A 14,580-nucleotide genomic window follows, 5' to 3' on the forward strand; every position below is an offset into this window, starting at 1 on the left:
GTCAAACGAGGACACTGCTGTCCCTGATTTTCACCACCTCATTCCCTGCTCCCACTCTCCAGCTGGACAAGCTGCCGCCACAACCCCTGGGGCACCACGCTCCCTCAGTGTTGTCCTCCTGGTCAAATCCAAGGCACGTTCTCTGTCTGCAAGCCTCTTGGCTCCCTCTTAAAGTGGTTCATGCCCACCTCACCCTCAGTGATTCTGCACTATCAGGTTCTTCTGATGTCCTTTACTCTTTTTCTGCCAACTTATCTATCCCTCCAGGTACATCAGAGGTACCGTGAGAGAAGCACATTTTCAAAGGGGCTCGTACAAAACATGGAAAGGACAAATGAAAGTTCACATGCACGAACAGCACCAGGAAGGGCAACCCCCAAACCGAGGGACAATGCCGACGACCACAGAAAGACGTTTTGTTAAAAGCTATGTTCTCAATAAGGTCAAAGAAAGAATGGGTTCGATTCCACTGATGTCTCTGATAGGTGCCGGGGACTTATGACAGCAGTCCCCAAACTTCTTGCTATAAGCAAACTTTCAGGAATCCTTAAAATCAAGTGATTTTTATGAATTCCAATGTCAACTGATCCATTTTGTCTTTCTTTGGCTTCCCGTTGTGATAATGTCAAGAACTTCTATATCAGCATCTAAATTATATCCTAAAAATGCTACACAAGCAAAAGGGCTAAGGGCACATTACTGTTACCCTCTACAGAAAAGTCTTTCAAGAGTGTCTTTAGTCCTGGCCGGTGTGGCTCAGTGGATTGAGTGCCAGCCTGCAAACCAAAGAGTCACTGGTTCAACTCCCAGTCAGGGCACAGGCCTGGGTTGTGGGCCAGGTCTCCAGAGGGGGCACGCAAGAGGCAACTAAACACTGATGTTTCTCTCTTTCTCCTTCCCTTCCCCTCTCCCTAAAAAATAAATAAATAAAATCTTTTTTTAAAAAATGAGGGTCTTTAGATACTAATATAGTGTACAAGGCAGGGCAAAAATAGGTTTACAGTTGTGAGTACATGAAACACAATTTATTCTTTATTATTACTTATTGTATTATTTTCCATAAAACAACTGTAAACCTACTTTTACCCCACCCTGTAGATACCTATAGTCATTTGGGTACTAATACGCCTAGTTCTACATTCATCCTATGTTCCTCTATCTTATCCACGAGACTGCTCCAAACAATGTTTTGCAAGCTCGCTGGAGCGAGGACTGACCAGGCCTGCCACTACAAGACACATTCCCAGCCAAGCCAGTTGAGGTCGGTCTGATGTGACTCACTCTCACTGGACACGGGTCTCTACTTTGTCCTCTAGCCTCTCACAGATCATCATAGCGTTGACCCCAAACTCTACACTAAATTTTGTAAAACCCATCCAGCTTTCTTTGTCATGTAGGAGGAGGAGGAGGGAAAGGAGAATGAAAAGGAGGAGGAGGAGGTTTACTTTTAGTTTTTAAACAAATCACTGGATTCCTGAAAGTTTGCTTTATAGCAATAAGTTTGGGGACTGCTGTCCTAAGTCCCTGGCACCTATCAGAGACATTAGTGGAATCGAGCCCATTTTTTCTTTGACCTTATCGAGAACATAACATTTAACAAAATGTCTTTCTGTGGTCAGTCCCTTGGTTTGGGCTTTGCCTTTCCTGGTGCTGTTCGTGCAGGTGAACTTTCATTTGTCCTTTCTGTTTTGTATGAACCCCTTTGAAAATGCGCTTCTCTCACGGTACCTCTGAGCTACTTCTTTTTATTGGTGTTATTTGTCAGATTGTGCAATCAGAACTATGTTATTTTAAAGTAGTTCCGTGTTCTTGAGTCATCTTCTAATTTGTTTCTGAGCTTTCAAAGGTATGATTTGCATTGTGCAAGACCATCTATGAATAGCTTTTTCCTCCCTCACTGTCATGAACTCTCAAGTGACAATGACCTCTCTTTCTCATCACTTTTACTTCATAAACCAGCTTCCCCCTTTGCTTCAACATTAGAGTTACACTGGTAGTTTTCCCAGTGTCTTTATCGGCCCTCTGGGTAGAAACTATAAAAAGGGGGAGAAGGGACCAAGAGCCAATTCAAATACTTAAGTGTTTAGCTGGAGGAGATTTTGAGGAGCTCTCCAAATCACTGCTCCCTTCCATCACTGCCCCTCGTCTGCTTCAGTCAGTCTGGGCGTGGTATCAGGAGTGCATTTCCCTCCTCTGCGCAGTGTGACCAGGTGGTACACCTCAACTCTGCTGGGACACTGTCCTTTCATTCTCCCCACCCGTGTGGCGTTGCTGCTGTCCGGCATGTCCACCCTCAGGTTTGGCATTTCAACTTACTTTTACAATTCCTATCTTCAGGGCTAGCCCATCACCTCTCTTAAAAGGTCTTTCTTCCATTCTTGGGTCCCACATCATGAAGTCCAGGTGACATTTATGAGGTTCTAATTGCTGCTCTGCAGTTGTAATCTCTGCTCATTTGTTTCTGCTTTGCAAACCATCAAAGTTCTTTTTTATGGTTCTTTTCTATGTAAAACTACTGGGCACCTCCCATAATCAAGAGTCTTTCCTACCTCATCCTCCCTGTTAAACTTGTTCACAATTTTACTTAGCTTTTTTTCTCACTCTTCCTTTATGTCAGTTTAATACTGTCCTGGAACTCGTCTGCATCACAGACAAAAATATAACTTCTGGCCTTGGCTGGTGTGGCTCAGTGGACTGAACGCCAGCCTGTGAACCAAAGGGTCACAGGTTCAGTTCCCAGTCAGGGCACATGCCTGGGTTGTGGGCCAGGTCCCTAGTGGGGGGTGCATGAGAGGCAACCACACACTGATGTTTCGCTCCCTCTCTTTCTCCCTCCCTTCCCCTCTCTCTAAAAATAAATAAATAAAAAATTAAAAAAATATATAACTTCTGTAGTCTTCAGGGTGGTTTGGAAATGTCTGCCAAAATTTCAAATGCGTGTACCCTTTCTGCCGTCCGTTCCACTTCAGTATCCTCACACGTGTGCAAGCATTATTCATTAACAGCAAATACTTAGAAACGACTTAAACATTTATCACGAGAGAGCTGGTTAAATCAGAGCATAGGCAGACAGTGGAGTAATGATACGCACACGTAAGTGTGAATGAGGAAGCCGTTTGCAATGAGGGTGGACTGTGCGTGTGCATGTTTACAGATGCGGACACATATCCAAATACGTGCGCGTGTCCATGATAAAGTTTCTCTGGAAGGTCAAAATACGAACGGTGACATTGCTTCCTGACTGCAGGCTGAGGAACGGACATGGAAGGAGACTTTTTGGCTATATATACCTGTTTGAACTTTTGATTTTTTGAATTGTTGGAGAGTATTTTCTATGTTAATAAAAATAAGTAAATAAGACAACACAGGATAAAAACAAGAGTGAAATTCTCCTCATCAGGCCAGCTCTTCTCTGAGAAAATACAATCCTCCCAGCCTGGTCTCCCAGTTCAGACACCAGACACCCTCTTGTCCGAGGGCCTCCCCGTAGGAAGACAGAGGCGTGGCTGTACCACCGGGGCTGTCAGACTTGCCATTTTCTGCCAGGAAATCCTGAAGATTCTTCCTGGCTCTCTTCACGCTCGTGCGTGTCCCTGATCAACTGGGCTGACTTCACATCGCAGCACATGCTGGGTCCGGGCTGACCCTCCACAAGCTGCTCTGGCACTCCCCAAAACACCCTCTGGAACTCCCCCCTCCCCCTGCACAGGGGCCCCTGCAGGCATCCCTGCAGCCCAGGCTTAGGGAAGCCTCCCTTCTCTAAGGAAGCTCCCTCTGAAGGTCATGGCTTTGACATGTTGAACCACCCAGGTTTTCCTTCGCTTCTGGATCTTTCTTTCATGTTCTGTCCTCCTAACTCTGATTTTACTTTCCAGGAGAGTCGCTCTTCTGCAGTCCTGCTTTTCAGGAGTAAAGCTAATGGATCCAAACTTAGGTTCCCTGAAATGATCAGCCTTATTGCCAAAGGCTGATAAGGAAAAAGTAAAATAAATACAAGAAAGCCAGTAATCACGTACATCTCGTTCAGGCTGCTGACGGGGTCCTGAGCCAGGCTGGCTGCCAGGATTCTCTCCATCTGCCCAGGAACCTGCCCCTCACAGTCCGCAGCCTTTACAGACAATAGTCCGTAATCACTTCCACAACTCCAGGCAGCAGGACGCTGGCTAGAGGTGAAATCAGAGCCAGACAGAACAGTCTGCGATGCTCTTGTTAACAGCATCTTTTTTTCTTTTCATTGAAACATAACATGGAATTTGAGGATAAAGCCAGAGCTACATAGAAGAAGCTCATTACAGATCTGGCTACCTCAAAAAAAAAAAAAAAAAAAAAAAAGTTTTTGCCTTTTCCAAACCACAAGCAATCAGGCCTTAGGCTAAACACTGGAAAAAACAGCAGTGTGCAGAATGGAAAGCAGCATTCCTTTTACTCAGAAACTACAACCCCTGCTAACCTCAGCTAGCTAAATGTCTCATTCAAATAAACATCTCTTCGCACAAGACAATAGCGCAGCTGAAACAGCACTCTCTGTTTTTTAAGCCTCTGGGTATCCAGATAGTTACAGACAATGTGGAGGCTCCGGGGATCCCAGCAAAGAGTCTGTTCAATTATAAGAATGAAAAATGTGTTTCAGGCCATGTGGCTGTTCACTGATTATCACAGGTTTGAACAGCCTAAAAAATTCCTCCAGGTAGAAAGCTAATGTTTGTACTAGCAACCAGGAAGGGCTAATAATCTGATAGGACTGAGGCCAGCAGCTCCGACTCTATGTTGCCTCAAAAATGGATAGCCTAATGGAAAACAACAACAAAAACTCAGACTGAAAAATTTTCAGAAAAGAAAGAAAGCAAATGGTAAAATGACTGCTTTAGCTAGATGGGGCCTGGAAGTGGGAGTTCTCCATCCTTCTAGTCTTCCCTACAAAGGAACTGAGCCACCCGGTTTGGTGCTGGCTCTGCGTGCGTCCATACACAGACCCACTGATGCCCCCACGTGAACACACATGTGTGCATGGGTGCATGTTCCCTATGGGGGCTGGTTCAGAACCAGGCATGTGACCCAACTGACCCAATAGGACACGATCCTGTGTTTTTTGCCAGAACATTTGAGGAGAAGAATCTCCATCGGCCAGGCTCCTAGGATCTAGAGCTGCTGGTGGCCACCTCTGCCCCCACATGGGGAGAGCCTTCCTGAGAATAAAGCTGACACAGAACCGAGTGATACGTTAAGCCTGATTTCTAATGACATTGTGAGGTCACCTGGACTAGTGTTGCTGGATTTTTAAACCCTGGACTCTTCAAGTTCTATGACCTAATAACCCTTCCACTGTGGGGGAAAAAAAAGTATGTGGTTTTGAATGGAGTCCATCCCCTTGAAGCCTTCTCGGAGTCTGCTGAATTCTTTCTGCAAAGCCCTAATGCACGGTCACACGTCATCGCACATCTTGAAACACTGGTAAAATTATCTGTAACCCATAGAAAATTTAATTGTTTCTCCGTGACTATTTAACAAGTAGAATCCATCCAACTAATACTTCAGACAGGTAAAGTTTCAGTCTGTGAGATCTTTGCCTTATACAGCAATGTACTCAAGCCCACATTTCCATTTCTAATGTGCTTAACAACACGATCCGTAAATGATGGACAAAACCTGGCTACTACTGTGTGTCCAGCACTACACTGTGGACTACACATAGATTATCTCACTCCTTACTCAGAACAACCCAGGAAACAGGAAGAATGTGTTACTATCTCCATTTTACTGAAGAAGAAACAGGTTTGGAGGTTAAATTACTCGCCTAAAATCACAAAGCTGCTGAGTAGCTAAGCTTGGATTACAGCCAGGAGCTCTGATTCAGGAGCCTGCACACTTAGTCGCTAGGAGATACTGTCCTCAGCTTCACGGAGAGATCTTCTTTGGGCAACTGTTCTTACCAATGAGCATGTTCTCAAAAGCAATGCAAGGAATATGCTCTACATATTAGAAGTGCCTCAATCACCCGTGTTTACCCAGGAAACACAGAAATACGACAGGTTTCGGTGCACGATAATGTTTTCACTTAATAGAAAGAAACAACATCCATCTTTAGACTTTGGAGAGGCCTACGTGGAGAAAGGGGAGGAAGACAGACCCACTACTTACGAGATGCCGGATTCTATAACAGGGACTTACTTTCATGATTTTATGTGGACCTCACAGAGTTATCTACGCTGTAGTTAAAGAAACTGAAGCTGAGAGAGATTAACTAGCTAACTTGTTGATGTTCATAAAGCTCTTAAGCAGGTAGGCCAGTAATTGAGCCAACGTGTTTCTGAACCTAAAGCCTATCTTCCCTCTACATCTCACGTTTCCAGGTGAGAGTACAGGGACTTGTAGGTAGAGCCACACAGGAGATGGTTATCTAGTGTTCACACAGGCTGTTCTCTCCGAAATAAAGTTGCTCTGAGCCTGAAAGTCTCTAAATGTTTATTCCAAAAAGAAAGAAAGAAAGAAAAAGCAGTCTAGCATGTTAGCCAGGGGCATATTGAGCCTGGAAATTAAAATACAACAAAACGGGAAAACATTCTCTAGGAGAGGCCTGTGCATGGGCTCACCCCTGTGATCCCGCAGGAGAAAAGAAACACTGCACATAATGTAGGGCAGGGGTGTCAAAGTCATTTCCACCGGGGCCACATCAGCCTCGCAGTCGCCTTCAAAGGGCTGAATGTAATTTTAGGACTGTATAAGTGTAACTGCTCCTTAACTACGGGCAGGGAACTCGGCGCTGCTGCTGGGTAGAAACAAGGTGCTGGGCCGGATAAAACAAGGTGGAGGGCCGGATTCTTGTGATTGAATCTGGGCCTTGTGTTTGCCACCTGTGGTCTAAGGGCTCCATCTGGGCTAGTGAAATGCACATCAGATTCCGTGGATATAGTGACTGGGGCCCATTAGCCAGCCAACTTCATCACAGTACCTGGTCATTACCGTGGCTTTCACAGAAGATATCTGTGTCCCTTCACATCTTGTCTGATCCTTCCCTCACTACTGCATCCCTTTTCATCCCTGTCAGCAGCTGGAGGGAGGGCAAAGCCTTAGAGCCAAAATTGGGTGGTTTGGGCATTGCTGAAATCTGCAGCTGCAGCAAAATCTGATAACTTGGTATTAACAGATCACTGCATCTCTAGTGCATAGATGTTTCTGGCGGCCAGCAGCAGCCAGGCTTGGGATTGACCAGATGGTCTGAGTCTCCATTAGAATTCCTTCCCCTGGTCTCAGCTTAAGACACTACGGGTCCCCCTGGAATTTAGTGTATCACACTCACCTCTGCTTTTCTCTGCTTCTCCTCCTGTTCTCTCTGCTCCTTCTCCATGCCAACCAGCTTGAGCTTCAGCTCAGACACTTCAGTCATCAGATCGAGCTTCTGAGTCTCAAGAGATGTGCGACTTAGCAGCTCCTGCAAGCAAAACCAGATCTCAGAATCATACACCCCCATGGCAACAAGGACAACTCCAGCTCCATAAGCACGTATGGCAATCTCTCGGTGGTGTGCTGGGCAACAGAGTCCAGACTGCTGCCTGTAAGCCACAGGCCTACCAGGGATGGGCCTGGGATGATAATCAGTCATTTGGGGACAGCACAGCGCCTGCCAGTACTCACTGTGCTATGACAGACATGTGATCTAAACTTTTTTTTCAAAAAAACACTACATTTGCCCAGAGAAACCATTATTCATTATTTCCAAGTAGAAAAAAAATGAATGTGTTCTCTCAAAGTACTACATTTCTTCATCTCTAATTTTAAGGCAAAGCATCAGATCCGTCTCTTCTTAAACAAATAAAAAACAAGATTTGGTAATATATTTTTCAAAACCAAAATTTCCCTATCACCTCCCGAGCTCAGTCAGCCTCCAGCACAGCCTTTAACACATCTCATTGTGAGAACTCACTGCCAGGAACCTCGAAGGGAGCTGGAGCATAAAGTACAATGGATATTCAATGAGTATTTACTGAATAATCTCATCGGAATCTTATTATGTGAGATGATCTTCTCTGGGCTGTCCCCATGTTAGAGTTTGGCAACTATGGGATGTAAGTAAGAAGATTTCCTTATTGTAAGGACTCCCACTGGGAGGTTATTACCAGTCCTGCCATCAGTAGAACAGTAGTAGACAACTTGCCACTAATACATATACTTAGTAAGTGTAAATAAGGCAAAAAACAAAGGTGATAGGCAAAACACCTGTTCAGAACTACTAGGAATTATAAAAAACTTCTACAAACAGGAGCATTTCCCAAAGTCCAGGGGCAACACATTTCTCTATGGGAAAAAAGCAATGTTCCACGTGGTCCAAAATCCTAGCATACGGTAGACATCGAATACACAGGTCCTAGCGAGGAAAACACAGCATGGCAACTAGGAGAGCAGAGGGCCAAATGCGCCGACGTCAAAGACACACACACTACCCTGCCGCGGTCCAAGTGCTCTGCAGCACCCCGCACAGCCCAACCCTGGGCGGGGAATGGCGATCTCAACACCGTTCTGACCCAGCAGCTGTGATTTTACGTATTCTGAACTGCCCTCAGATCACAAACCAAACCACACAGGACAGATTTGAACTTGGAATACACAATTCCCTGGCCAAAGGCCCTCAGGACCTCAGAAAGCCAGGCTACAAACTGTCCATCTGCTAATCCAAGTTGATAAGTATTTAGAAGTCAAATCAAAAAAATAAGCTCACCGAGACCTGGGCTAAGAAGGCTGACTCTTCCTGGGCCAGACAGACCTAAAGAGGGCCCATAGGGCAGACAGCAGCACAGCCACGCTAGAACTGGGGGAGACGTGGTCATGAGCCATCAGCCAGAGAAGCACGTCCTCCGTAACTGGGAGGCGGGGCGTGAACTCACTGAGTGTCTCCTCTGTGCCGACACTGCTGGGTACTTCACATACATCCTCTCAATAAACCTGCCCAGGGACTTAGCAGTGAACATTATTTTCCCAACTTCACAGATGAGGAAACAGGACTAGAGACTGATCTACCTTGGCCAAGGACACGCCAATCAACAGCAGAGTTAGTTTTTAAACCAACGTCTGTTGACTCCAAAACAAACTTATTTCTGCCTAATGTATCGTTGTTTTCTAAACAGAAGAAGGAGTCCAAGAATTTTAAGGGAAATAAAAAATACATGCTGAAAAAAAGGCAATCCACAAATATTCACTGAGCCCAGGAAATGCCCACTCAAACTGGCAAGATTTTGTTACGTACATTCCCTTTACTAGGGCTTGGTGTTAAGGCTATGAAGAACATAAAAGTCCCTGAACAGGTCTTCTCTGGGTGAAGATGACGGCATCTTAGGGTCAAGTAACTTCAGACATAATCTCCCCCACACCACCTACTCACTCACTCCTACCTCCTTCTCCCTCGTCCCCACCTTCCTGTCGGCCTCCCCCACCTCATAACCCTGTTTACCTCTCTGGCCTTTCATCAGCCTGCTTATTCCAAAACTTATTTGAGGCAGTTTGCACAATAGATAATTCAAGTTAGAGAATAAATCATAAAAACTAAAGCAGATAGGAAAAGAAGTAGAAGCCAGAGCTGCTGTTGGTATCAAAGTCCTACATTAAAGTTCAACACACAGCGGGAGACGGACTATAATGTGCGTGTGAGCTTCCCAGACACTGACGCAAAGGTGAAAAGGAGCAGTTTTACAAATCAAGGTCCGTGAGATAACAACATTTCTTTGGAGTGCTGAGAACAGAAAATATTCTTCCATGAGACTTCAATCATTTTTTTTCAACAAATACGTTTTTAAATATCTACCAGATGCCAAGGCCTAGGGGTATGACAGTTAGGAACACAGCCCCTGTTGAGTGCTTGACTATCGTAAGGATATTCATGCACTTTGTCCACTAACCAGCCTTCAAGCCACCGGCTTGGTGGGATTCAAAAAAGCCTCAGAATGTATCTCTCCAGAAAGATAAGATTCTCATCTGCTCCCATCATTGCCAAAATCCCACTAGCTGTTTTAGCTGCCGGGCTGTCATTGGTCACACCAATGTTCCAGCTGACAGGGATAATATTTTAATTGGTTTCACTCAAGTCCCAATAGCCATTCTGATTGGTCATGCCCGTGCCCTAATGGGTCACACTAACGTTCCAAGCAGACGTTCCAGTTGGACACTCCAAAGTTTTCATTAGGAACCTGGGGCTGCTTAATTTCATATACTCCACTGATAACAAACGTTGCATTTACTCTCTCCCAGCTTACATCTGTTACCATGACCTCTACCCTTTCGTTATCATCACCCATTGTCTTCGTCATTAATAAATACCGTTCAATGCCCTGAACTCAAAACCAGCCTTCCGCCGGCTTTCCCCAGTCCAGCTCCATTCCCCACCTCCAGGCTCGGCATGGCCTCCAGCCACTACTCTGCACTGCCACTTCTGTCACACGTGTCTTCATAGCATTTGACTACCCTATACTCTCGGCTGCTCCTTCGTAACCCGAAGTCCTGACGCCTGCACAACACCACACACCTCCCTAGTCATCTCAAGTGAAGACCACTCTGCTTCAACAGCCCAGCTTCCAGCACACCTTTCTCCCTGTTGGAAGACCACTCCCAGACCACTATTTGTCCCTAGTAATGGTCTACGTCTGCCCTCCTCTTCTACGGCCGTGCGTTCAATAATATCACATTCTCCCCGAATACCTAGAACCCAACATAGCTGCCCATTTTCACTGAGGCTTTTGCCTTTTGATCCATAGTTTACCTGCTTTGGGCACATTCCCTCTCCTCAGTAGCTTTGACGTCCTTGTTTGCCTTCCTTTTAACATCCACTCTGGCTTCACATTTCTTGACTTCGGCACCAACGGGCTTTTCGTGCACCTTGTTCCAGCCTCTCAGCAGGATGGCAACACCCTGGCCCTCGTCTCTGTCCAGAATGTGTTTGCTCTGCTTCTAAAACCTTCAACTCAGAAATCCTCTCGTCTGGCCACAATCCTCTGACCTTTCAACTGCCCCGTTTACTCATTTGGATAATCTTTCATTTCTTCCTTGGTGGCTGCTAGTTACTTAACAACTCTCTATTTTCCTAGAGTATCAACTTCCTTTAAGCAATATTTGCCTCCTTATCCTCTCTTTACCTTTGAGGTTAGTCATTTCAATTATATCCTCCCGGCAGCAGAAAACTCCTCATCCAGCTCATCCCGGAGGCCCCTAGACCTGAAATGCATTCGGTTACCAGAGCCTGGGCCATGCCAAACCTCAAAGCCTTTTATCTATGTTTGCCTGAGAATTGCTGGTAAAAAGTCACTTAATGATGCCAATGGGTTTCCATACAAATTTTATTCTAATTACAGCTGATCTTCCAACACTGCCTGGCAAAATCTGTATTCATCTCTGGCTGGTTCCTTTCAGAGATCATTCCAAATCTTCCCCATTCTCCCCTGAACTCCGTCCTATCCCCCTCTTCTCCTCAAATAACCTCTCAGGGTTACTGAAAAGACTTTTTTTAATCACCTGATCATTCATTGAACTTACATCCTTTCTATTTCAAAGTTTCCCCAAATCGTCTTTCATTTGTATATCTTAAATCCGTGTTAGAGAAAGCCAGCCCACACCTTCTTTCCAAGGTTAGTCTGAAAGAACCACATGTAAGCAACTTCTAAGTCAGGCTCTTTCACTTGAAGAACTGTTCTCTAGCTCAGGAAGTTTCCAGGTTGCACATACAAGGCACATGTTAAAAACACAGTGACGGCAGAGTTTGCTCCTGAATCACCCCATCTGACCCACCTTCCTGCTGCTGACCACTTCTTGGTCTCTAGACTCTTCACGCCATCCTCAAACAACTTGATGAAATGCCAGGCTACTTCCCTGGTTAACCAGTGGCATTTGGCTTTGTTCTCTGAGTTCTGGTCCTGCTTTTCCTAGAGGGTAACTCAGAATGATGCCCACTCACATGGTCCTAGGCTTTCCTTCACCTCTGTGCTGCCTTTGAGGGAGTTCCCAGGAAGTCTGTGCTGCTCCAGGGTAGGACCATTAATCATCCACTCCAGACAGGCATTTAATCTCTCTCCCCATCAGCTTATATCCCTCAGGCTATAAACATGATCAAATTTCTGATATTTGAAAGAACTTTCCCTCACAACCTGGCCTTCCCCTCGAGCACCCACTGCCAACTCCTGTGAGCTCTCATTAGGCAAGTGCATGCTCTGTGTGCATGGCATGTATGAATGCTGTCTCTCTCCATCTCTTGCCCTCCCCAAGCTCTAGAAAGAATAATCCATCCCTGGTGCCTCTTCTTCCTCATCTTCCTGTCACTTCTCAGTAAGATGCCTGCATGCCTACAAGCTGGCTTCCGCCCTCACCAGGTAGGGCACAGAAAAGTCCAAACTTTCCGATATAACTTACACTTCTCAGCCTCCAACTGACTTGCCCCTCATCCACTCATCAGTGTAAGCTACTCCTTACCACTCCGTCCTTCCTTTTGGTTTTTATGACCTTTGTTTTTTTCTTTTCCATCTCCTTTGCTGGCTTCTCGTACCCCTTAAGAAAAGCAGTCTTGAGCCCTTAGTTCTCAAACCCCAAGACTGGAATTATCTATCTCTGGATCCAGCCTGCTTGTCTGGAGAACCAAGGTAAGGCTTGGCCCCTGCTCAGACCTGCAGGGTTAGGACCTGCTGGGAATCTCTTGGAATCAAGCAGCAGCCATAATGCATGGGGAGGCGAGAGGAGGGGAGGCAGGGACTAGAGACGAGGGGCACAGGTTTCATATGCAGCCCTGGCTTCTGCTCTCCCAATTCTTTCAATTGTTTCAACCTGTGTAAATGAGTGAGGGCAAGGGATGAGGAGGGGTTAGTATGGGAGGCGAGTGTTTGGTTTTCCTTAGTATGAAATGCCATGAAAGTGGGTAATGAAACTTTAGGAAAAACCAGTGAACAAAATTATCACTCACCCGTCTCACTTCACCAGTACCAGTAATTCCTTCCAGAAAGAGAAATCTATCTCCTTTCTTGGAGGCAAAAATAAAAGTTTACATCCCAGAGCAAATCGTCATTTCCTGTTTCCAGAGCTCAGTTTCAGACTAGAGCTGATAAAAAGAATTTGCCTTTCAACTTATTCTCTCCTTAAAGGGCTACAGCTTGAAGCAATTACTTCCATCTTTAAGTGTGGAACATGACCCAGGGAGTTACTGACCAATGATGGAGGACTGGAGCCAGACTGGCAATCTGAAACCAGAATGAAAGGACAGGCCATGGAATGACATGAAAGGGAAAATGTGTCCTTTGCCCTTTGAAGCAAGAGGCCCAGACCTTGCCGGGAAGCCTCTTTCATGAACTACACGGGGCAGAGAGGTGCTTGTAGTCAACCTGAGTTTGAGTGCAGACTCAGTCCCCACTCCTGAAACCATCTCTCTGAACCTCAGTTCCCTTATCTCTAAAAAGTTGCAAAGCACCTACTTCATGCTGGCCTGCAGATCAAACACCACATAAGACACTTGAGGAAAGTGGTTGCTTCTGCCTCATAAATCTCCCAGGGGGTTTAAGGACTAACTGGCAAACCCTGTTTTCTTCACTCCTTACTCAAGTGTCTCGCCTCCTCAGACAGATTTGTGCTCCCACAGGACCATGTCCACAGCTCTGTCAAATATTCTTTTTGAGTTGGAAATACCCCTTTAAAGGTGTTTTCAGGAAATTTATCAGCCAGGGGCTGCTGAGGCTTTGTTGAGTTCATAGGTCTGAGTGCACTGTCCCCTCAAGGACAGGGACTGGGCCTGTGTCTTAGGCCACGTGTCTCTGCTTAGTATCACGACCCACACTGACTGCCGGTGTGTAGTTCTAACAAAACTAGAATAGCTGTACTACGGTGCAAAGGCGGGCAACGTCCAGTCCACATTGTCATCCCCATTCTCTGTAAAGAAGAACGCAGGTGCCTTGACTTTCCCAGATTAATAGCAAGTGGTAACTCTACGGGAAGTCAAGTCTACTGACTCCAAGTTCACTAAGTTTGTCACTCTCCACACTTCACCACAAAGGCAGCAAAACAATGAGATTGCCGGGTGCCTGGAGCTCTGGGTCAGGCAAGAGGACTGAAATAGAGCCTGGGGGCCTTCAGGTTTCCCAAAGGCTGGGCTATGTCCTCACAAGGAGGTCTGCTTCCTTTCTGCTTCTCCACTTGACTTCCCTATCTTCTTTTTGGCAGTGAATTTCATTTCTGCTCTTGACATTGATTCCATCATAAATGGCCAGTCTCTGGAAAGTGCTGCTGGCTTTGTATAAAATCTCTTACCTAGTGACTAGCACCACTTTCCTTCCACTGGAGAAGGGTCCATGATGGGAGGTAGAGGAGCTTGCTGTGCAAGAACCTTCTGGATCCCCCTAGACAACCCATGAGGCCACTTCAGAAAAAAACACCAGGGACCTCAAATACATCAACAGACCATGGGGGATGCTCCCTGCAACACAGAGGTTTTGTTGCCAGCTGAGCCCGTCACGAGGAGGAGGGCACTGGCGTATGCTTATATTCCCAGGGTGCTACTTTGAGCACCGCCCAGAGTGCAGCACTCAGAGATGTAGCTGGACAAGGCCTTGGCCTGCTTAAGGAAGA

At 45.9% G+C, this 14,580-nt stretch overlaps 1 protein-coding gene across 8 annotated transcripts in view; it reads right to left on the minus strand.

Annotated features, from left to right (window-relative positions):
• PPFIBP2 (PPFIA binding protein 2) overlaps window positions 1–14,580 on the minus strand; it is a 130,347-nt gene that overhangs the window by 37,911 nt on the left and 77,856 nt on the right. For 7 of the 8 annotated variants that reach the window (XM_045194000.3, XM_024559086.4, XM_045194004.3 and 4 more), the window contains one exon: window positions 7,298–7,429. In XM_045194000.3, coding sequence (XP_045049935.1) covers window positions 7,298–7,429 — 132 coding nt within the window. Of the gene's footprint in view, window positions 1–7,297; window positions 7,430–10,744; window positions 12,173–14,580 lie in introns of those variants that run through there. The other variant, XM_045194005.3, reaches the window with a different exon arrangement.

The sequence above is a fragment of the Desmodus rotundus genome, chromosome 5 (assembly GCF_022682495.2).
Source record: "Desmodus rotundus isolate HL8 chromosome 5, HLdesRot8A.1, whole genome shotgun sequence".
Taxonomy (NCBI): Eukaryota; Metazoa; Chordata; class Mammalia; order Chiroptera; family Phyllostomidae; genus Desmodus; species Desmodus rotundus.